We start from the raw sequence: 23953 nt of genomic DNA on the forward strand, positions 1-23953 counted from the left end.
TCAGTATTTCCCCTTCAGACTCACAATACCCTCAATAAAGGGCTTACGGCATCAATGAAAGCGATGAACAAGCAACTCCATGGGAACATTTCAGGAACATGCATTCCTCACACGTGTGCCCCCCAATGTAAATGGCCCTACACACTTCTCCAAATCCAGAGTTAATGCCACCCTTGTTCTGGATCAGGTTACAGTCTAGTCTCCGAGGATGGTGTGGGGAGGAGTACCCAGCAGATTGTCCACCCTCAAGATTCCAGACCCCATCTTCCTCTCATTGTGAGATGGCATAAGTCACCTGTCACCCCTCCTTACAGAGCGTCGGATGTTGGCAATAAGCAGGCCCACAGCAGACTTCAGTTTACTGTGGGTTAAGGGAACTCTTGACTCTAATATTGACACCTCCGGTCTTTCAAAATGTCCCTCCCTTAAGTGTAAAAATAGAAGGAAGTGGAATGTTGGAGAACTTAGCAGCTATGTCCGTGAAGGTCCTCAGGCTTCCGGTAGCTATAGATGTAAAGCACATCGTTAGGCACATTTTAAGGCACTTACGAGTAAAGCTGACCATTGTGTTTTTCATGGAAGATAGAATTTATTTAACTTTTAACAGTGAATAATAGGGGAAACACTATTTCATCCTGACCATTTCTTTCTCCTCTTGATGTCCAAAGCCAATTTTCTAAGATGGACACATAACTCCATATTTAGAAGAAAAATAAATGGGCATCTGGGGAGCCAGCATTGACGTTCAGCCTTGAAAATTGAATCCACTGTTGCAATAGCAAGCTGTACATTATCTTCCTAAGAAAATACTAATTTATCAGTCCCAAGAGCCAAAGAGTTGTTCTGTGTCAGCAATCAGCTTAGCCTCATAATTATAAATTTGTAAGGATCTGTTGAAAGACATGGGTCCAGAAGAATTATAGTGTTTCATAGTGAGTCACTTAGAATAGAGAGCCCTGTTATTTGTAGACATTCCATATAGTCATAGAAATTTAGAGATGGATCCGGTCTTAGCAATCATATAGTCTAACCCTTTTATTTTACACATGAAGAAATCAGGCCTTGGAACTTGTTGTAGGAAATATATAAAAAGATTTCCATATGCCGCACATCTTCTAAATGTCTATCTTCAATACATCACTAACACCGCCTTTGGGATGTTCATCATGGTGTTCCCAAAATATGGCGAGATGGACTCATTGTTACAAGACTCTGATTTATATACTATACTTTGCACCTTTGGTCTGGCATATTCCTTTCTTCCTTTTCTCCCTCCCCCCTCCATTTATTCATTCATTCACTAAGAGAGAGGCCCCTGAGCCCTATTATCTGTGAGATGCTGTGCTAGACAGATGGCCAGTTATAAACACAAGGAAGCTCAGGAGCAATCTGTGCCTTAGAGGAACTTGTCGAGACAGACGGTGAGACTGATGAATGGGTGAGTAGTTGCAAAAGAGCTTCATAAATACCCAACTCTAGGCGTGGGCAAGTGTATCTCAGGGTGTTGAGAAGCAAGGGGCAAGAGTTTCCTGTGAGAGTCTGAGGAAGTGCACCATGGACGTAAGCCTTGAGGGGAATCTTGTCAGATGAGCCTTGTCTCAGGCAGAGAAAGCAGTGAGGGCTTTGCTGGAGAGGGGGAACTTGCCCAAAGGCAGGAGCACTGAAGGAGGAACATGGTGTATCCAGAAACAGGGAGTTTAGCAATGACAGTGCAGGAGGAATTGTGTGATGTGGGAAGATGAGTGTTTAGATGAGAAGATAAATTAGAAAATAAACACAGAGGCACCTGGGTGGCTTAGCTGGATGACTTCAGCTCACGAAGTCATGATCTCAGGGTTCGTGGGTTCGAGCCCCACATCAGGCTCTCTGCTGTCAGCACAGAGCCCACTTCAGATCCTCTGTCCCCATCCCTCTCTGCGCCTCCCCTGCTCATGGTCTCTCTCTCTCTCTCTCTCTCAAAAATAAACATTAAAAAAATAAAATAAATATAGGCATACCTCCTTTTATTGTGCTTCCTTTTTATTGAGCTTGTCAAATATTTCATTGTGGTTTTCAAGTTGAAGGTCTGTGGTAGTGCTGTGTCGAGCACGTCTCTCTGGGCCATTTTTCCAACAGCGTTTGTTCGATTCATATCCATGTCACATTTTGGTAATTCTCACAGTTTTTCAGTTTTTTTCATTCTTATTATGTTCGTTATGTTATCTATCATCAGTGATCTTTGATGTTACTCTTGCATTTGTTTTTGGAGCGCCACACTCCATGGCCGTAGCAGATGGTAAAGCTAATTGATAAATGTGGTGAGTGTTCTGACTGGTGCACCGACCAGCCATTTTCCCATCCCTCTCCCTGTCCTTGGGCCTCCCTATTCCCTGAGACATTCCAGTTTCAGAATTTGGCCAATTAAGAGTACTACAAAGACCTCAAAGTGTTCACATGAAAGGAAGAGTTGCATGTCTCCACTTCAAATCAAAGCTAGAAATGATTATGACTTCACTCATCTGTGGAACTTAAGGTACAAAACAGATGAACCAAAGGGGAGGGAAGCAAAAATAATATGAAAACAGGGAGGGGGACAAAATGATAAGAGACACTTAAATACAGAGAACAAACTGAGGACTGATGGGGTGGGGGTAGGGGGCGGGGAAAATGGGTGATGGGCTTTAAGGAGGACACTTGTTGGGATGAGCACTGGTGTTATACTCAGGGAATGAATCACTGGGATCTATTCCTGAAGTCATTATTGCACTAGATGCTAACTAACTTGGATATAAATAAAAAATAAAAAAGCTAGAAATGATTAAGTTTGTTGGGAGAGGCATGATCCAAAGCCAGGATAGGCTAAAAGCTAGGCCTCTTGCTGCACCAAAAGGCAGTCAGTCATGAAGGCAAGTACAAATTGTTGAAGGAAATTTAAAGCGCTTCCCTAGTGAACACACGGAAGATTCGAAAGCAACACAGCCTTATTGCTGATACGGAGAGAGTTTTAATGGTCCCTTCAGAACATCTCCTTAAGCCAAAGCCTCATCCGGAGCAAGGCTCTAACTCTCTTCAATATGTGAGGGCCAGGAGAGGTGAGGAAATTGCAGAAGAAAAGTTTGAAGCTGGCAGACATTGGTGCATGAAGTTTAAGGTAAGAAGCTTTCTGTCCCATAGAAGTGCAAGGGGGGACGGCACATGCTTAGGTAGAGGCTGTAACAAGTTATCCAGAAGATCTAGCTGGGATCATTCATGAAGGCGGCTACACTAAGCAACAGATTGTCAGTGTAGATGAAACAGCCCTCTAGGGGAAGAAGAGGTCATCTAGGACTTTTCATAGCTAAAAAGAAGTCAGTGCCTGGCTTGAAGGGACAGGTGACTCTTTTATTAGGGGCTAACATAGCTGGTAACTTTAAGTTGAAGCCACTGCTCATTTGCCATTCTGAAAACCCTAGGGCTCTTAAGAATTCTGCTACATCTACCCACCTTGTGCTCTGCAAATGAAACAACACAACCTGAATAACAGCACATCTGTTTACAGAATGAGTTACTGAATATTATAAGCCCACTGCTGAGACCTACTGCTCAGAAAAAAAGATTTCTTTGAAAATATGACTGCTCGTGGACAATGCACCTGGTCACCTAAGAGCTCTGATGGAGGAGTACAGTGACCTGAAGACTGCTTTCTTGCCTGCTAATACAACATTCCTTCTGCGGCTGGTGGATCAAGGAGTCATTTCAACTTTCAAGTCTTGTTATTGAAAAAATATATTTTGTAAGGCAATAGCTGTGATAGATAGTGATTCTTTTGATGGCTTTGGGCAACGTAAATTGAAAACCTTCTGGAAAGGATTCACCAGCCTCGACGCCGTTAAGAACATATGTCGTTCATGGGAGCCGGTCAAAATATCAACATTTACAGGAGTATGAAGACATTGATTTCCACCCTCATGGACGACTGTCAGGGTTTCTAGACTTCAGTGGACGAAGTCACTGCAGATATGGTGGAAACAGCAAGAGAATTAGCATTAGAAGAGGAGCCTAAAGATGGGACTAAATTGCTGCAAATCTCATGATAAAACTTGGATGGATGGAGGAGCAGAGAAAGTGGTTTCTTGAAATTGAATGTACTCCTGGGGAAGATGCCGTGAAGATTATTCAATTACAGCAAAGGAACTAGAACATGACTTGCACTTAGTTGATCAAACAGTGGTAGGCTTTGAGAGGATTGTGTCCAATTGTGAGAGAAATTCGGCCGTTCTGCAAATCACGTGCTACAGAGAAGCCATTAGTGAATCTGTCAGTGTGACAAACTTCATTGTGGTCTTACTTTAAGAGAGTGCCAGAGCTTCCCACAGTCTGATCGGTCAACAGCCATCAACATCAAAGCAAGATCCTCCTCTAGCAAAAAGATGGTAACTGGCGTTTTGCGGCAATAAAGTATTTTTAGTTAAGGTCTATATACTGTTTTTTGGGCATAATGCAGTTACACAATTAATAGACTACAGTATAGTGTGGATGTAACTATTATATGCACTGGGGAACCAAAAGATTCACTTGACTTGCTTTATTGAAAGATTCCCTTTATTGTAGTGGTCTGGAACCAAACCCACAAAATCTCTGACGTTATGTCTGCATAAAAACTGCTGCATCCTATGCTAAGGAATTTAGTTTCCCAAACTTTAGTAATTTAAGTGTTAATTCCACCATATGTGTCATATCCAAAGTTGTCTTATGTTATTTTTGCTCTACCTTTATACTACTCATACTATTATCTATCTTACAGTTTCCTAAAATGCCTTACTTTGAAACACCTGTTTTCAAAAGAAACTTCACATCAGTATTGTAAATAGAAAACCAGCGTCAGGCACCTGGGTGGCTCAGGTTAAGCGTTAACCAGGTTAACCTCGGTTAAGCGTCTGACTCTTGGTTTCAGCTCAGGTCATGATCTCGCAATTCATGAGATCTAGCCCCACATAGCAAACTGACAGTGCAGAGCCTGCTTGAGATTCTCTCTCCTTTCTCTGCCTCTCCCCCACTCACTCATGTGTGCACGTGCTCTCTCTCTCTCAAAATAAATAAACATTAAAAAAAAAGAAAAATCAACGTCAATTGCAATAAATTAAAGGTCATCATTAAAATGAATGTGACGAAAATAAAACGGTCCTGTTAAGTCTTTGCTTGTGAAAGTCTCCGAGCCTGAGACCTGCTGTCTCGTCATTTTTAAGGGAGATGATAAGTTTTGGAGAGGAGTTAAATTCATTGTAGCACCAAACTGAGATTCCTTAAATTAATTAGGAGGAAAAAAAGCAGTTGAATGGCATAAAGCTTCCTTACTTTCCTTTTTAATTTTTAAATGTTTATTTATTTTTGAGAGAGAGAGAGAGCATGAGCAGAGAAGAACAAAGAGAGAGGGAGACACAGAATCCGAAGCAGGCTCCAGGCTCTGAGCTGTCCGCACAGAGCCCATCGTGGGCCTCGAACCCACAAACCGTGAGATCACGACCCGAGCTGAAGTCGGACACTTAACCGACTGGGCCACCCAGACACCCTAAAGCTTCCTTATTTTCTAAGTCAGGAGTATTCATCATGGTTCCTGTGTGTCATCTTAGATACTACAAGGATATGCATGTGACATAGGGGGAAACGTCATAGGCAATACAGGGCCACCTGAGGATTTTGAGCTAAGAAGTGACAAAATCACACCTATATGAAGAGGGAAAACTCAGGACTACAAAGGGAGACCAGAGAAGTCGCTAGAACTTTGCAGTGCAAGGGTCCCAGCGTGGACTAGTCAGTGTAACAGGATGGACAAGAGAGACCAGACTTGAGAGAAATTTGGGATCAGGCCACAGCCAGATTTGGTGCCTGGGGGGATGAGACCCACAGGTCGAGGGAAGTGAAAGGCCAGCGATGCTTTGCAGATGGATGGCTTGAGAGACTGCATGAGTGGTCATGTGACCCAGGCCAGGTTTACAAAGACTACGCAGTAGAGTGTGTGTGCCCGATGAGGAGAAAGGGAGGGAGCAAGTAAGGGAGGAGAGGGGTAAGACCCCAGCTTTGGAACATCTACCTGTGACAAGTATGCAGCTATCCTAGGCTCACATTAAATGCTTGTGGCAGAAATGGCAATGTGTGGATGGCAGGCAATTGGAGGCCACCTTGCTGGAGCTCAGGGACATCCCCACTGCCAGTTAGATTGGAAGAGATCACGGTGGTCTATAAATCAGCATCAAAAACATTTGCACTTACGTACCAACCATTTTAGAAAATTGGTGACATAATCAGGTAGACAGGTTTAAGGTATATTAGACATGTTTACTTTCATAAGATGTTCAAAATGAATCCATCCAACCAAGAAGTCATTAAGAACCTAGTTCTATAAAGCAGTTTGCTGAGAACTTTGAGCCAGAGAGAGATAAATTAGACACAGACCCTGTTCTCATAGAGCTTGTAAAGATCTAATAAGATAAGAGAGAAAATTTTCAGGGATTTAAAGCTTAACATACGAAGGCTTTATTCATGATTTCCAGAAAACCTATTTAGCCTCAAAATCTTTCTAGTAACTGTAGTTAGTCTGAACTTTATTTCCATGTGTTTTAAGAAATTGATTATGGTGTTGGGGTAGAACAATAGTATAAATGAAATTTGGAGTAGACTTACAGAACTGTAAGTTAAAATCTTTTCAATCGTAAGTATTCCTTTTTCTTATGTTGTGCTTAAAATGCTCATTTTCCCAGCTTAGGAGAAACAATATAAAGTTTCGTTTTATGTATAGAATAAAATTTCTCTTCTTCCTCAGATGAGTATATACAGTAATAAATTAGAGCCGTCTCATGAGAGTCTCTTAAACAATCAGTTTTATGTAACTGGGATTTTTTTTCCTGGTCATCAAGACACAGACTAGAAAGCATAGAGTTCACCCTCTCAGCCTAAAAAAGAGTCATATGTTTAAATAAGAGGAAGGACAACAAGCCTAATGTTGATGCCTCTTCTTCAGTTTCTAGACCCTTCTGTGGAAAGAAGTGTTTTTATAAGACTCAGACAGAATTCATTTCCATAGAGCATTCTTAATGGCTCCTGTCAGTACAAAACAGCTGGGAAACATATGGTATCCATTTCCCTGTATCACTTGGAAAAAATTTCACATGTAAATAAAGCCAACATAAAAGAGTAGCCCTTTGAACCCACGACCTTATACAATACATAAATGTATTGGCACAATGCACTCGTTGTATTGGTCCACTAAGTTATGTGACTTTAAAGGTTTTTATCACATCCTGAGATGCACATTTTCAAGAAGTTTCAAAGGAATCAAGGTAATTGGCAAAATATTAGCAAATACCATGCCTAACAATTAGTATGTATTCCTGAAATGTTAAGGGATACACACACACGTGCGCATACGCACACACGCCACCGTATTTTAAGCTTTTTAGAAAAAATAGTGGATAAAATTAAAGGCATATTTACACATTGTAAATTCTGTGTCTGCTATCTCTCTGCTATTTTAAAGAAGTAACCATGTGTTCTTGAAAGGAAGAGAGAAAAGCTTGGCGGAAGTTTCTGGCAGACAATTTTTCATAGCTTCACATTTTTAGGGAAAAATGGACCTATAAAGGATAGGAAACCTTTTAAATATATAATGGACCAACTGGAATTAGGCTTTGCCTTTGCATATTTACTTCTCATAAATAACTTTAGAAGATCCAACTCTTATTGGTGATTATCACTCCTCTGAGTTTATTAACGGGGGCTTTCGTCCCCTGTGATATTAAGCTGTAAATCCCTGAGAAGGATGCGCTTTGGGCACTTCGAAGGAGATTTAATGTGTTGCGCAGAGTGAGATTCAAATTCAAATACTCACGTTTGTTAATTGTATTCTCTGTGCCAAGTACTGGGTACAGCTTAGAAGCAGAGCCAGCGAAAAAGAAGAGGTGCCGCAGCTTAACGGCATCTAGATACCTCCCTTCCCTCCTGGACCATTCCTCGTTAATACCTGTCCCTTACTGGACAGAATCCAGGCTTGTCGCCACAGCTCATAATGTTCTCTTCTTAGACGTTAAAGGTCTCAGAGCCATAATTCCGCTTAGTGCAGACCTTCTGAAAACCTATGCGAAATTTTGGTCTCTTTTGGAGGAAAGAGCCATCCACCAACAATTACATCGCATTCAGGCTCAGAACACTTTCTCTCACCTCCGTAACTTACTTCCAGAACTTCTCTGAATCCTTTTAGATATATCCCAGTAAGAACAAGAATGACCAGCGATCTAAATTTGGGGAGCTTTTAATGACTTGTATGCCACTTTCACCCAAGATTTAGTGGGAGCTGGGGGCTGTCATAGAAGTTACAGACCTGAATACACCCCATCTCTTTAATTCTTTGGTTGTGCCCAGTAGCAAAGAACAGACACAAGCACATGCTTTGGGATTAAATACTTCCCACCAATTGTTCCAGAAGAGGAGAGAGAGAGCTCCTAGTTGGAAGGCATGTCCTGAAACCTCCCCCCTTCCAAGGGGGATGGTGTAAATGTAATGGAAGAGGAGGAGGAGGGGTCCATAAATCAGTGACCTACAAGTTTCCAAGAGCTGGGTCATCGGTCTAGTCAGGGGAGTGTCCCAGAGAGGAGGCAGGATCATCACAATAGAGGAGACTGGTGTCCTGTCACCCTACACCCACGAGAAGGCATGGGGTTGCCTTTCATGAGGCTGACTGGGAGAGATGGTGTTCTTACCTTCAACATCCAGACACATTGCTCTTTCACTGGACGCTCCATCTCAACCAGACCCTCACTCAAAGACAAACTATGCACTTTTTATCTGAGCTTCGCAGAGAAATGAGAAGGAAAAAAAAAACAACAAAAAAAAAACCACTAACCTGCACATCTCACTCTCCCTTTGTAACTTCCTCTCCTCCTGGTTCTTCCCAGCTTTGCCAACAATGGAGGGCAGCTTTGAATCTTCCCGCGTGTTCAGTTACAAAGTACAAATACATTATGTTGCTGTGTGCATATGCCAGAAAGCATGGTGAAATTCCCCGAGCGACGGTTCGTTGGGATACTCATCTGCGGGAGAAAATCTCCCAGTAGGTCACAGTTTGAGTTTGCCCAATATTAAATAACTTACCCCTTCTTTATATGAGACTTCTTAAGCTTTAAGGATGTGCATGTGTGAGTGCACGCACATATACGCATGTGTGTACGTTCATCCCTTGTCTCCCTAAACTAGTTTGGAAGTTTATTTAACATAGAGGATCCTATCTCCAATTCTGCTTCTCCAGGTGGTGACAAGTCTCATAATACTTCCAAAGAGGTATAGCCATCCAGGGAATGAACCTAAAAATCTGTCGGGGTTTGTTGTTGTTTTGGCTGTCTCCTTTTACCATGCTTCCTACTTGAGTTCGTTTTGAGCCAATATGCTATCACTTTTATCACTCACTGTGTTCTAGTGGTAAGTATGAACCGTTTGTTTTGGGATATCTTGTGTTTGATTTGCCTTCTCCCTACAGGTGTCCCCTTAGACAGGGGCTTTCTTTGAACGTAACCTGAGTGGTCCATGTCTGGCCGCATGGCCAAGATACCTTCAGTGTTTCAATGTAATGCTCTCCTCTTTTATATATTTCAAAACAGTTTCTAGTTCGAGCTGGAATTGCAGTGTGTCGGCTCTCATCACAAACACGCAGAAGCCCACAGGCATCGCTGATGTGTACAGTAAGTTCCGTCCCGTGAAGCGAGTTTCCCCACTGAAACACCAGCCAGAGACTCTGGACAACAATGAAAGTGATGACCAAAAGAACCAGAAGGTGGAGTACCAGAAAGGGAGTGATTCAGAGCCAGGCCCCCCACCTGAGGAGCTCAGCCCTGGAGATGGAGACAGTGGCCCCCAAAGTAAGAGCACCGAGCCCAGCACCTTGCTGGGTGAACTGGAGCATTATGACCTCGACATGGATGAGATTCTGGATGTGCCTTACATTAAATCCAGTCAACAGCTTGCCCCTTTTACCAAGGTGACTTCAGATAAGAGAATTTTGGGTTTGTGCACAACCATCAATGGCCTTTCTGGCAAAGCCTGTTCTCCCGGAAGTGCCGAGAGCTCACCGTCCACCCTGACACCATTCTGTGTTCTTTCTCCCGTGAAAAGCCCTCACTTGAGAAAAGCGTCATCCATCATCCGCGACCAGCAAAAGCTCTCTGCTGAAGGATCTGAGAGCTCACCGCCTTTGGTTAAGTGTGGCTCCGCATTCGAGCCTGAAAACCAGAGCAAGGACTTCCTAAACAAGACCTTTAGTGAGCCTCATAGTCGAAAGCGCGAGAAGGCAATGCCAGACTGCCAGCTCAGGGACTTCCATCCACAGTCCTCCGCAACAGAACCCAAACTGGAAGAGCAGATCGGGGGTGTGAGCTGGACCAGCTCCCAAGGCCCAGAAGAAAGGAGTGAGTATCTGAAAAAAGGGAAAAGCATCTTGAACATCGTTAAAGAAGGACAGATATCTCTCCTGGTGAGTATGATCTAATTCGGTAATCTAGAGACTCCAGTTTTACCAACTCCTTCATGAGTAACAGAATGATGAGTGTTTGTTCCCATCCTGCCTTAATCTTTACTCGTAGCTTTAGTTTGATGATGTGCCTTTTGAAGTTTAAAATCCAACTTTGGATTAGTACCAGGGAAAATAAACAGCTATAGAGGGAGAGTTATTCCCCTTTAACTTTGCAGGACTCTGACTGAAATGGGACACATAATCTAAAACAACACAAGTCTAGGGGCACCTGGGTGGCTCAGTCGGTTAAGCGTCCGACTTTGGCTCAGGTCATGATCTCATGGTTAGTAAGTTCGAGCCCCACGTTGGGCTCTGTGCTGACAGCTCGGAGCCTGGAGCCTGCTTCCGATTCTGCTTCTCTTTCTCTCTCTGCTCCTCCTCCACTTGTGCTCTGTCTCTCTCTATCAAAAATAAATGAATGTAAAAAAAAATTGAAAAAAATAAAACAAAAACACAAGTCCAGCACTTGCTTTAACACGACTCTTTATGTCTTTCTTTTCCCTTTTCAAATGGTCCCTAATGTTCCCACTCACTTACTCGTGGGGACGTGTGTGTTCCTTGCTGATGGTGGACCTGCCAGATCCATGAACAGAGGGTCTTCTGTTTTATCCTGATCATTATTCAGAAAAGTTGGACCAGGACGTTTAAGAACGTTTGCAGATAGAGCTTACCCTAGAGCTTGGTTGCCCTCTGACCTACATGGGGCTTTTACTCAGTCCAGCTCTGCATGTCTAGGGAGTGCAAAGAAGCTTTTCCAAAGGCTCCAGTCACAGAGTTAACATGATGTGTAAGAAAAGCCTCTTCTGCCTCGGCTCAGAGAGAGCTCAGCCGAAATCACACCCCATCTACCTGCATTGTTCTTTTCTGGCTTCCAGACTTGGATCAAACAGTAGCAAGCCTGGGCTGATACCATGATGTTAATTAAAGTCTCACTCAAGAAAATCATCATATCTTGGCAGTGCGATTCCACTTAGGGTAAAGCCATACAGAGATAAGTGCAATGTGCTTGGTCCATTATCCCAAATCTCACTGTTATAGGATAATAGGATTGAATGGTTTTACCAAATAAAGTAATAAAAAAATGTTTTCCTGCTGAAAATAGATTTTCCATTTCTCCTGGCTCTTTCTCTCTTTTTCTTTCTGGTTCATTTCTTCCTTTTGTCCATCCCATGTTTTCATGTTTCCCGAGTGATAATACCTGTCAGTTCACCCAACAGTCTCTGTCAACAATGGAACTAACACAGGGAACTAAGCTTCACTACAGGTGAGAAAATCAAAGTCCAGGTTGCGTCCAGGAGTCTGTCTGGGGTGAAAGTGTCTAGAAGAACCCCGTGGTGGCGCTAGTCATGGCAGCCATCATGGAGTTTGCAGTGAAAGCCAATTCTCTGTAGTTCAAGGCAGACGAGATGATTGAGAGAAGTAGTTCCTTCATTCAACAAACCTACAACAGAGAATAAAACACAGTCTGGCTGTCAGCACTTAGCAGTCGAGTGGAGTAGACAGAGAGGGAATTTGCCAATTACCATAAATATCATTGCAGTTGTTTAGAAAGCCAGCTATGAGTCTCCACAGTCTTGTTGACCTATCCCAGTCTTCATGTCTCCCATGAAGATAAGTCTCTTGAGAATTCATGTTCTCAAGGGTAGCAGAGCAAACTCTGTAATGGGCAGTCATCAGAATTGATGGTAAGGAATTTTGACTTACTACATCCCCAGGATTGGCACCAGAGCTTCCGGAAGATCATCTCTTCTTACCAGTGCCCACAGCAGAACCCCCACAGCATCTCGTTCTGATTATTGACTTAAGTGTTCTAATCTTAACTCTTTGTACAGCCCCACCTAGCTGCTGACAACCTAGACAAAATTCACGACGAGAGTGGCAACAATCTCTTACACGTGGCCGCATCGCAGGGACACGCAGAATGTCTGCAGCACCTCACGTCTCTGATGGGAGAGGACTGCCTCAGTGAGCGGAATGCGGAGAGATTGACTCCAGCAGGCTTGGCCATCAAGGTGATCGGTTGGGGCTGCGCCCTCCACCGCTAAAAGTCGCGTTGTTGGGGTTGTTGGGGTTTTTGGGGTTTTTTTTTTTAGGTCTTATTTTCATTTATTTTTGAGAAAGATACAAAGAGCAAGTGGGGGATGGGGGCAGATAGAGATGGAGACAGAATCCCAAGCAGGCTGCACGCTGTCAGCGCAAAGCCGGACATGGGGCTCGAACCCACACACCGCGAGATCATGACCCGTGATCCGAGCCAAAATCAAGAGTCAGACACTTAACTGACTGAACCACCCGGCTGCCCCTGACTGTTGTTTTAAGATTTCTAGTGAGCTAAGTCAGACACATGAGTGTAGGGTGGGGAGGGGGAAGCACAGTGTACCTAGTAAACGGCAAATGAGCATATGACATTTAAGATAGTAATCATTTCAGTTACTAACTGCTTTGAGATTTGGAGACTACATTCCAATTTATTGTGCAATGAGGGTAAGCTTCGAGTCAGCTAATAAAGAGGAAGTAAAATGATCTATTGCAGTTCTCAGAACTTTTGTTACTGCTGGTGACTGCAATTCAGATTCTTAACCACACCTGGATTTATCTGAGACGGTTTCATTTTTTTCCTAATGTGAATATAATGAGCGAAACAAATGAGGAAAAGGTGTATTTTAAGGAATGATAGCTCTCAGGAGTATTTCAGATAATATAGCAGGCTTCTAATGGATCACATCTGAAGTTTAAATGTCTTCAGGACCCAAAGTTGTTTAGAGGGTCAGTGCCGAGTTTGAGTCTAGCTCTTGGTGGACCGCAGTACGCTATCTGTCAAAATCTATACAAATTAATGCTGACGGGGAAAGAGTTAAAACCTAGAAATTGTGAGTCAGGGAAACATGGTCTTTTATAGCACTGCAAGTGAGTGCCTCTGTAAAATATAACACATCGCTAGAAGGTTAGCTATTAAACTAAAATTACTTTTAAGATCTTTGGCAAATAAATGTAGAATTCAGTCATATTTATGAAGAGGCCAGAAGTGAAGTTCAGAGAAATATAATACAGCCTGTGCTTCTACATATGTGTTTTGCTAGTTATGTCTTCTAAAAGCTGAATGATCATAATTTTTAGAAATGGAATTACTTTTGAAATTTACTAGGGGAACTTGCTAGTTCAAGAAATCTGTTTGTGAATTCACCGAAGAACATGTTACATTTGAAAAACAAGTGGTTGCTGGCCTGCCCCTCACATATCTTTTAAGCAAATCTGAATTTTTGCATCGTTAATCTATTTACCATGTGGTAAAGTTTTACGTATTACAAGTTGCTTTCTGTTTTATTTAATTTTACTCAATGATAATGTACTATTGCAAAGATGCTATAGAAAATAATATTTTTTTTTTTAAATAAGAAATCTATGACCTTGGTAGATATCGCTTTCCTTTAGCGAATGTTGCCGTGTCACATTAAGAGCGGAACTGAAGGCAGCCATCATGAAGAAAGAGAAATTAGATGCGAAGTCAGGGTGCATCATAGTTGAGTTTGACAATGTGTACCAAGTCCAGTAGGTACTATGTTAGATGAAGGCAATTCAGATTTGAATGAGACGTAGTCCCTTTTCTTAAGGAGCCGATAGCCAGATAGATACGGCAGGTAAGTTACCAGCAATTCAAGTGTGAGGTGGCGAATTCAGGATCTAGTCCTAGATCCGAGTCCTGTGGGAAGGCAGGGGTTGGGTCTGATCATCAATGGACATGGGTCAGTGATGAATAAATTATTGTTGCATGGCCAATAAATAATTGACATTTGCCTTGCTGTTTTGGTGTTTATAAAATACAGGTCTTATTAGTTTTTCTAACTAATGTTAGATTATGGAGTATATCTTAGCTACATAGTTGGAAGAGAAAGGTTTTTTTTTCTTTGTTTATATCCCTTCATGCTTGTTTTCACAGATTAAGAGTCTTCAGAGTAGGACAGTACATAAGAAACTTGGTGGCATTTCAGCCACCTGGGTATAAACTCTTTCTATGGTTTCCATATTGTTAATCCATTCTTAATAAACTGCTTCAATCAACACACTGCTATCATATAATCGGCATGGAAACTTAAGCTGCAGGGCATTTTGGGACATCTGGCTGGCTCAGTTGGAAGAGTGTGCAACTCTTGATCTTGGAGTTGTGAGTTCAAGCCCCATGTTGGGTGTAGAGATTACTGAATAAGAAGAATAAGAGTAAGGGTAAGAGTAAGAATAAGAATAAAACTGTAGTGCATTTTGGTTTTTTGTTTTAATGAAGAACACATATCAAACCCATAAAACTTAAAAGCTCTTATTTGGGGTCTCAGACTTTTCATATTTTTACTTCCAGGCAATGATATGAGAAAGGGAAATCTTCTATTTCTTCCTTTAATCTAGAATTTACAAAAGCAGTAAATACAGATATTTTGTGAGTGCCACCCCCTTTGGAAATTGGTCCTGACACAAATCCTGCCTCAGTCCATTCAATGTAATTTGACAGACCTTGGTGAAGTTGAGGGAGTTCTAAGAAGTCATCATTCTTTTGTTTTAGGACCTTGTTTTGAACACCAGTGACCAGCCGATGGTGTTTCAGCTCATTAAACATAGTTCTGAGAGCCCTGCTGTTATTAAAAAGAACAAACTCGGTACCAATGGCAAAAGTTGCTGAGATAATATGACTGGGCTGACAGGAAGCAAAGTCAGAGATAGGATATCACATAAAAAGATTACCTGAGGAAAGCGGCTTTGAAGGCTTAAGAACTCCTCTCCCCTACACTTAAACTCCTTAGATGGAACATAATAAATTCTTACCAGTTACATGCAGAATTTATTGAGGGTTTTCTGGGGAACCCAGCACTAAATACTGTGGCAGTTCAGCGCATTACTGAGTCCCCTTTGGGAACAGTTTGGCAAAAATAACTGGAAAGAAAGATTTCTATAAGGTGAGAGCAGTGTGTTTCTCAAATAGGGCCAACACGATACATTATTTTAGGAGCTAAACAGACATGGAATGAAATAACCTTAATTTCTTTTTCATTTCTCATTCAGTCCTTTCTGATCAAGCTCAAAGACAACATGTTGGTCTGGTGAAAAAATGACTTCAGAGACATAACCTACTGACACTCCTTTTTAACATCCAGTGAGTGACCCCAGTCTCAGAGACTTCAGGCAAACAGTCTCCTGCCAGAATGTAATAACATTTTGTTTGTTTGTTTTCTTGGTATTTCTATTTATGGCAAGTGATGCTGCGTTCAAAATCATAGTAGCAATATGTTTCCTTCCACCTTTGTGGCTGCATTTTGTCACTTAATACATTTATTTCAACATCACCTTGTGGAATAACTAGACCTAACAGACATCTAACAGAACATTCTAGCCAACAACAGAAGAATACACATTCCCCCCCAAGTACACGTGGGACATTCTCCAGAATAGACCATATGCTGGGCCAGAGAACAGGTCTCTGTAAATTAGGAAGGATTGAAGTCATACAAAGTATGCCCTTTTAACCATAGTGCACTGAGGTTTAGGAGTCAGTAACAGAAGGAAATTTGGGGTATTCACAAGTGTCTGGAATGAATAGAATAATTATTATCATGTATCCAGAATAATCACTCCAGAATAATCACTTATCAAAGAAGAAATTACAAGAGATCCTGGAAAATATTTGGTGGTGAATGCAAATGCAATACATTATCATTTAAGGATGTAGTGAAAGCAATGCTGAGGATGAAATGTATAATTGTAAATGCCGGAATTAAAAGAAAGAAAAGGAGGGGCACCTGGGTGGCTCAGTCGGTTAAGTGGCCGACTTCGGCTCAGGTCATGATCTCGCTGTCCGTGAGTTTGAGCCCCGCGTCGGGCTCTGTGCGGACAGCTCAGAGCCTGGAGCCTGTTTCAGATTCTGTGTCTCCCTCTCTCTGTGACCCTCCCCCGTTCATGCTTTGTCTCTCTCTGTCTCAAAAATAAATAAACGTTAAAAAAAAATTAAAAAAAAAAAAAAGAAAAGGAAAATGATCAAAAGTAATAGCTTAGGGGCGCCTGGGTGGCTCGTTGGTTAAGCACCCCACTCTTGATTTAGGCTCAGGTCGTGATCTTGGAGTCACGAGGTCAAGCTCCTTTTAGGCTCTGTGCTGGCCGTGGAGCCTGCTTCAGATCCTTGGTCTTCCTCTGTCGGCCCTCTCCCCTCTCAAAAAAATTGTTTATAAATAAATAAATAAATAAAGCAAGCTAACAGCTTAATCTTCTATCTTAGGAAACTTAAAAAAAAGAAAAGAAAACTACATTTAAAGCAAGCAGAAGAAATTTGAAAATTCAAGCAGAAATAAATGCAACAGACAACAGGGGAAAAAAAAAAACCAACAGAGAAAGTCAACAAAACCAATTCTAGTTCCATGAAAGGATTTTTTCAAAAATGAGTAAGCTTTTAGTTAGACTAAGACAAAAAGAGACAAGACTCAAATCGTTAAAGTCAGAAATGTTGCCGTATACTCCCGTGTTCTGCGTCCGTGCTGCTTGCTCTGAACGGTCTTGCCTAGCAGATGCTCGCCACTATTCTCCTTCCTTTGTTCATTCAGAAGGAACGGAACGTATGGTGTCAGTGGCTTGTTGGGTGTTGATTCATCCTGGTAGGGCACAGTTGGCTTGCTCAAAGCGTGCGGTTTGAAAAACATCTGTAATGAAGGATCCATACACGAAAGGATGATGGGTGGGGTATAGGGAGCCCAAGAAGAAAAGTGCAGTGTCCTGGACTAAGAGCAGAGCACTGTTACCGTCTGAGAGCCGGGGGTGCCAGCAAGACGGGGCTGAAGGAAAGAACTGGCTGATTTTTGACCTTTGACTGGTAGAGGGACTCAGCAGCCAGTGGCAACCCCATAGGGGTTGGGGAAGCCAGGAACAGACGGGACCTCGAAATCACTCTCTTTTCGTGGTGTCCCACTACCACTCTCCATCAGCCAAATCTGGGGGCAAGGGAGGCGGCCCATACAGACCAACCTCCTCGGGCAGCAAGGAGGGCAGCAGAGGGAGGAGACAGATCAGTGGGGGCACCTGGAAGCTACTCGGCCCACACCTGGCCCTGCTAGGTTCCCCCAGGAGAAGAATGGTCTCGGGCTGCGAATAGTTGTGAGTTGACTACTTGAAATTCCAATATGCAAATAGGTGTAGATGAATAATGAGGAGATTACCTCCTGCATCTTATGTTTAGAATACGCTTCCCACACTCCATGACGCGGTGGCTCTTTTCTCCTAGTCTGAGGCCCCACCCTGGGCAAACCGGGAAGGCGGCTGAACGTCTCGCTGGTGTTATAGAGGATCTAAAAGAGCGTGCTGCTAGTAAGAGGTAATAAGTGTTGTGTGCCAAGGACTCTCACATGCTTTGTCTCATCTGCTGCTCCCAGTAACTGTATGAGGTCATTACTACTATCCCTGCCATTTCACAGAGGAGAAAACGGACTATCAGAGAGGGGAAGCAACTTGTTGGAGGTCTTGTAACTAAGTAGTGGATTCAGGATTTAAATCCATTCCAAAGTCTGGATCCTCCTGACTAGCTTATACATGTCACGGCTGCCTTCCTGGTTTGCACAGTTTGAGATCTCAGCACTGGAGGAAAAAGCCAGTGCGCTTTGGGGACAGAGTCCCCAAAGCCTCCAGTGCAGGTAGCATTGGAGCCAGTATAATAGGATTATTTTCTTTCTTTCTTTTGGAATCCTGCCATTTCAAATTCTCAAGGGTTAAAGCCTATTCTCAGAGTTAATGAATAAACGGATATTGGTATATTCATACAATGGAATACTTGGCAGCAGTAAAAAAGAACAAACTTTTCATACAAGCAGCAGCACGGTGGACTCTCAAAGGCATGAATGCTCATAATAAAATAAAAATCCTATCAGTGGTTGCCTGGGGCAAAGGTGAGGACCTGAGACCCTGGAGTGCTAGAGACTGGGGGAAAGGGGGCGCTGGAGATGTTCTATATCTTGATTAGAGCAGTAGTTACAAGAGAGTATGTATTTGTTGAAATTCTTCAAATCACATGCTTAAAACAGGGTAGGGTATGTTTTATAGTATTATAGTACTGAATACCTCAATAAAGTGATTTAAACCAACTGATTAAGTTTATGAAACTGCATTTACGTAAAAATTCCCCAACTGATTTTGAGTCAGAACCACAGATCAGAAGTATAATACATGATATGCTTATACTGCAAATAAATTAAGCCAAATACAAGAACCAAAATTCATGTGATTTTTTTCCCTCGGCAAAATTACTGTCTGTGAGGTTTTGTTTTGTTTTTGAGAGAGAGAGAGAGAGAGAGTGAACATAAGCAGGGGAGAGGCAGAGAAAGAGGTTGACAGAGAGAGAAGCCCAAGCAGGCTCTGTGCTGTGAACACAGAACCCGATGTGGGGCTCGAACCTGATGTGTGAGGTCATGTCCTGAGTCAAAATCAAGAGTTGGACACTTAGCCAAGTGAGCTATGCAGGCGCCCCATGAGGCTTTTTTTTTTTTTTTTTTTTTTTAGTTTATTTTATTTATTTTCGAGAGAGAGAGAGGCAGAGAGAGAGAGAACCTGTTTAAGCAAACAGGGAAGGGGCAAAGAGACAGAGACACAGAGTGAGGGAGAGAGAGAATCCCAAGCAGGCTCTGCCACCACCAGAGCCTGACACACGGCTGGATCCCACAAACTGTAACATCATGATCTGAGCCAAAATCAGGAGTCAGACATCCAACTGACTGAGCCACCCAGGTGCCCCTATGAGGTATTTTTCAAACCTGAATTACTTTGAATTTCTTTCTTCTTTTTGCCAATCTAGAACGGTCAGTTGGAGTGTGTACGTTGGATGGTGAGTGAAACCGAGGCCATTGCCGAACTGAGTTGTTCTAAGGATTTTCCAAGCCTCATTCATTATGCAGGTTGCTTTGGTCAGGTATGAGGAATTTTTAATAATCAGATTTATAAGCAGTCACTTCATTGTAATATTTTTAAATGAAAAACATGTTTTAAACAACCTAAATATTCCATAATAAGATATTGGATAAATAATGAAGCTACATACATATGATGGAATTTTATGGGAAAAAACATACATTATAAAATATTGAAACATATGCTATAAAACCATTCCTGTAATTTGGTACCAACTTTGAATTTTGGAGAAAGAGGAAGAGACGTAAATAATAAGATTAGAAAACAAGCTGTGTCACAACATGTTCACAGCTGTTACCACTCAAGGCAGAATTACAAGTGGCTTTTATCTTCTTTTTTGTATTTTTCAGTATTTTCCAAATTTCCTACAACAAATGCATTTAACTGTCGTCAAAAGGGAAAATGATACATTTTCTCATACCCAACACTGAAAGGAAAATCTTCAGTAAGATATTAATCAAGGAAATCTCTAAGATGAGCAAACACACTAACTAGATCATTCTCAGTTACAACCAGTTTCTACCTTAGGAAATCCCAGTGTGAGTAGTTGATGTACACAGATCACAATCCAGGGTGTGGAGTACAAAAATCATCAGTAACTCCCTTTGAGAGGAGTAAGTATAAATTATATTTTCTAAAAAATTGGAACCACAGAGTGCCAACCTCAGCCTTAAAAAAATAAATAAAGTCGGCACTGTATTAAAATAGATTTAATCATATTTGTCTGTGGCAAAGAAAATTGCTTCTCATGCCTATAACCATATCCCCTTTGGCTTTATAAACCGTCCTGGTGGCAGTAAATTGTGGTATTGTCAACAAGAGATTAAACTTTTCCGAGCATGACAATCTCAAGTTCAAAAAATACCCTTGGAGAATATGACTGCAGTCTTTCTTTAGTGCGAGTCCATGTTAGGTGATAGTTTATGTTGTACCATGGTAACTTCAGTGAATATAAATTACACACATATATGTGTGTATGAGTGTGTGTATGTATATATCACATATATATAAATACGACATATATATAACACGTATGTGACACACATATACAACATATATGTATATGTTAATATGTAACGTTCACTCTATGTGCCAGGCACCAAGCCTTTGGAGTTTGTGTACATTATCTCGCTTATTCTTTAAAATAACCCTGTTGGATCCTGTTGTCTGTACCCATTCTGGAGGTGAGAGTCAAGGAAGAAAGTTAAGTGGCTTACACTTGTCTTGTTCCAGTGCCTAGTAAGCAAAGAGTGCACCTCAGCTCAGGCCCTCTGATTTCAGGACCAGATTCTGTTTTGCATCTGCCTGTGTAGGCAATTCCTGTAGCCTGTTCCCAGCAGCATTGACTTGAGGAAGACTTTCTTACAATTCCGTCTAACAACACATGGTGATACACAGGTCATCGAAGTCAGTACCTGGTACTAAATTTACGACATGAAGAAAAGAGCAGAAAGAACACTGACAATTTGTCAAAGCTACTGTCTTTGAAAGAATTACTCCATTTTCTCAGTGTCCTGTCCTGGCGAGCCCCAGTCACAGTATTCCACAAACAACCATAACAGTTCCTAAGCAATTGCTGAGGATGCCCTTTTTTGGCTTGTACTGGCAAAAGGGAGAATCGAATTTTCGAATGACCAAAAGAATGTAATCACCGATGATCTTCCTAAATCATTTTCAGTATAAAACTGAATGTAATTTATTCCCAAACCGTCTGAATAATCGTTTCGTGCTCCTGATTTCATCGGCTTATCTAAAGCCTAGCAAGGAATTTTCCATCCCCGTAGAAAGGCTACCTGTGCTTTTGGTAGAGCTTGCCAAAGAAAAGGAGGAAGGGATTGCATTGCTGTTCTGAGACTCTAAGTAAATAATTGGGCCCCTGGCATTCTTTGTGTCGGGAAATGCTGCTTATGTGTGCCAGCTTCTCTGTTCGCCTCTCACAGTGGGTTTCTTGCAATTGTGAAGCCGTCAGGACCAAAGAAGCGCACGTGTCCTTTCTGGGACTGGTTGGGTGATGCTGTGGCTTACTGGACTGGACTAGAGGAAAATACGGAAATAGGGGACCTCGCAGAAGAGCCACGTCAGACGTTTGCCTCACGCTAATATCAATCTTCAGGCTGTTATTTCAAGCTGAGAGGCCTTTTTAATGACCCAGAGCACGGCTCTGAGCAGGGCAGCCCAGCAGCGCCTTTCAGAGAGCACTCCTCTCCAAGTGTAAGGCATCGAGGCCCTTTAGAACCACGAGTCCTCCTCTGCCCAGCCATCCCATCCCGCATCCGCCGCAGGCACTTATGTAACAGGTAACCTGTGGAGATGCTGAACTTGGAACCGTTACAAGGCTAATATTTTCACAAGGAAGACTGTTACTGAACATTTTTCTAATGGATTCAGCACATGCAGGTTTTTCTGCATCAGGCAGGCACTTGAGTGTGCTCTGCTTTTGTTTCTTCAGTAAATACTGCTGGAAAGGATAGAACAGAGGAAAATTCCTCCCTTGGTTTATTTTAGTTGCCCTCTGCCCCTCATATAGATTCTCAAAGAAGGGGCTCTACGTGACTCCCAATTTGTGTCCTTTTTCTCGCAAAAATTGCCTTAAAGACTCCGGTACCGCAGGGCAGCCGGCAGATTTTAGCGGTCTCCTGGAGTGATAGATCTTGGGGTGATAAGAATTGATTTTCCTCCTCCTGACACATGAAGTCTCAGAGGGTGCAATTATTCCATTGCCTGATCATACGGAGCAGCACTAGCCACAGGGAGCACGGAGGTGAAAACTGCGGGGAAACTCCCGGAAAAAGCAGGGATGTCCTCCAGTCGGCCTGCTTTGCTGTCCCTGGAGAGAGTTGTTGCCGGCCAAACAGTAGAGACAGAATTGTCTCAAGTCAAAGCTACCCTGTGTCACGGGCGCTGTTTTATTTCACCACGAAGGCTCTGAGGGTCCGGCCCATGCTCTCAGCAAAGCTGTAGTGCCCTCAGCAGTTTGGGGGCTTCAGCCCATTCTGCACCGGTCATTGGTTCAGTGGGTTCTGTGTTCCTTATGACTGTTGTGTTTCTGAGTCTCCCCTGTCACTTTTGGTAAGGACATCCTGCTATGAAAACAATCTCCCTCATAGCACTCAGCATGTACAAGAGCACCTTTGTCTACACTGGGTGCATTCTGCATTTTATTTTTTGTGTTTATTTATTTATTTTGAGAGAGAGAGAGAGAGAGAGAGAAAGCAGGGGAGGGGCAGAGAGAGGGAGACAGAGAATCCCAAGCAGGCTCCACACCGTCAGCTCGCAGCCTGACACAGGGCTTGAACCCACGAACCATGAGATCATGACCTGAGCCGAAACCAAGAACAGGATGCTTAACCAACTGAGCTACCCAGGCACCCCGCATTCGGCGTTTGAAATGTTGGCCCTGACACAGATCAAAACAAAACAAAACAAAACAAAACAAAAAACAAAGGGATAGAATGATCAGGGACAAGTTTTGAAAAAAAGGAACAGAGCAGCAATTCCTACAGCGATAGGCATGCAGGCAAGAGGCTACGTGCGATTGTTTTTCCACGATCGACTTTAAAAAAGCAAAATATTCTGTCGACTTGATTGTTTCACTGTCACCGGATAGGAATAAGAAAACAACACTCAAAGTACTGAGATTGCAGACAAAAGCAAAATAGAAAAATGTCTGATTAGCCGAAGCACCCATCCGCTCTCCAGGGACTGATCTTTGAAACAGCGTAAGCAACACAGAGCTCCATAAACCCACAGACTGATGGGCTGTTAATTGTGCTTTCTGTGACCCAAGCGTGCAAAATGAGTGTGTCCATTACGGATTCAGGGGCCATGGGTCAGTGAGTGGCTGAGGATACTCATACTGAGTAGACAGATAGCAGAGGCCTGGAGAACAGTGGCTCCGTGTCTGATCTTAAATCCTAGCCCTGCCATTTACTAGCTCAGGGGTCTTGGAAACGTTTATTATTATTTTTAAACAGATAAGATCTCTCTGGACCTCAGTTTGTTCATCTCTAACATGGAGATAAAAGTGGTTTATTTGCCAGGGGGCAAAAAGCCACGTGAACACTGCCCGTTGCTGACACATAGTAGACATTAGGTAAATGTTGCTTCTTACGATTATTGGGTATCTTCCAATTTCCTGTTTTATTGATCTCAATATTGTTCAATTGGCTTATTTCACCATAAGTAAAACATAAGGGAATCTTGACAACGAATGATTTAGGCCTTAACCTGTTTAACAAGTTCTCGGATACACTTTTTGTTCACATTTTACCGTCTCTGGATTCTGCATTTATCTTACAATATATGACACCCTGAAATTGTGGCTGGCCATTTTTTTACATTTTAACATCTCAAAAAACAGACTGAATTCTACCTTTGATAGTATATTAGATTCGATGATCTCTGATTGCAGAAGAAGTTGCCTCCTTTGGAACTTACAGTCATAATGAAAACTGTAGACACTTTACTGATTGAGGCCAAGAAGAGACCTGTGGAACGCTTTGCAGTGACATTTTT

At 42.3% G+C, this 23953-nt stretch overlaps 1 protein-coding gene across 8 annotated transcripts in view; it reads left to right on the forward strand.

Annotated features, from left to right (window-relative positions):
• Positions 1–23953, forward strand: part of LOC102972582 (synuclein alpha interacting protein) — a 156986-nt gene that overhangs the window by 105327 nt on the left and 27706 nt on the right. For 5 of the 8 annotated variants that reach the window (XM_007086852.3, XM_015539623.2, XM_042982746.1 and 2 more), the window contains 3 exons: positions 9606–10474; positions 12346–12525; positions 19326–19439. In XM_007086852.3, coding sequence (XP_007086914.1) covers positions 9606–10474; positions 12346–12525; positions 19326–19439 — 1163 coding nt within the window. Of the gene's footprint in view, positions 1–9605; positions 10475–12345; positions 12526–15572; positions 15705–16710; positions 16933–19325; positions 19440–23953 lie in introns of those variants that run through there. The other 3 variants (XM_042982750.1, XM_042982753.1, XM_042982749.1) reach the window with 3 other exon arrangements.

Source organism: Panthera tigris, chromosome A1 (genome assembly GCF_018350195.1).
Source record: "Panthera tigris isolate Pti1 chromosome A1, P.tigris_Pti1_mat1.1, whole genome shotgun sequence".
Lineage (NCBI taxonomy): Eukaryota > Metazoa > Chordata > Mammalia > Carnivora > Felidae > Panthera > Panthera tigris.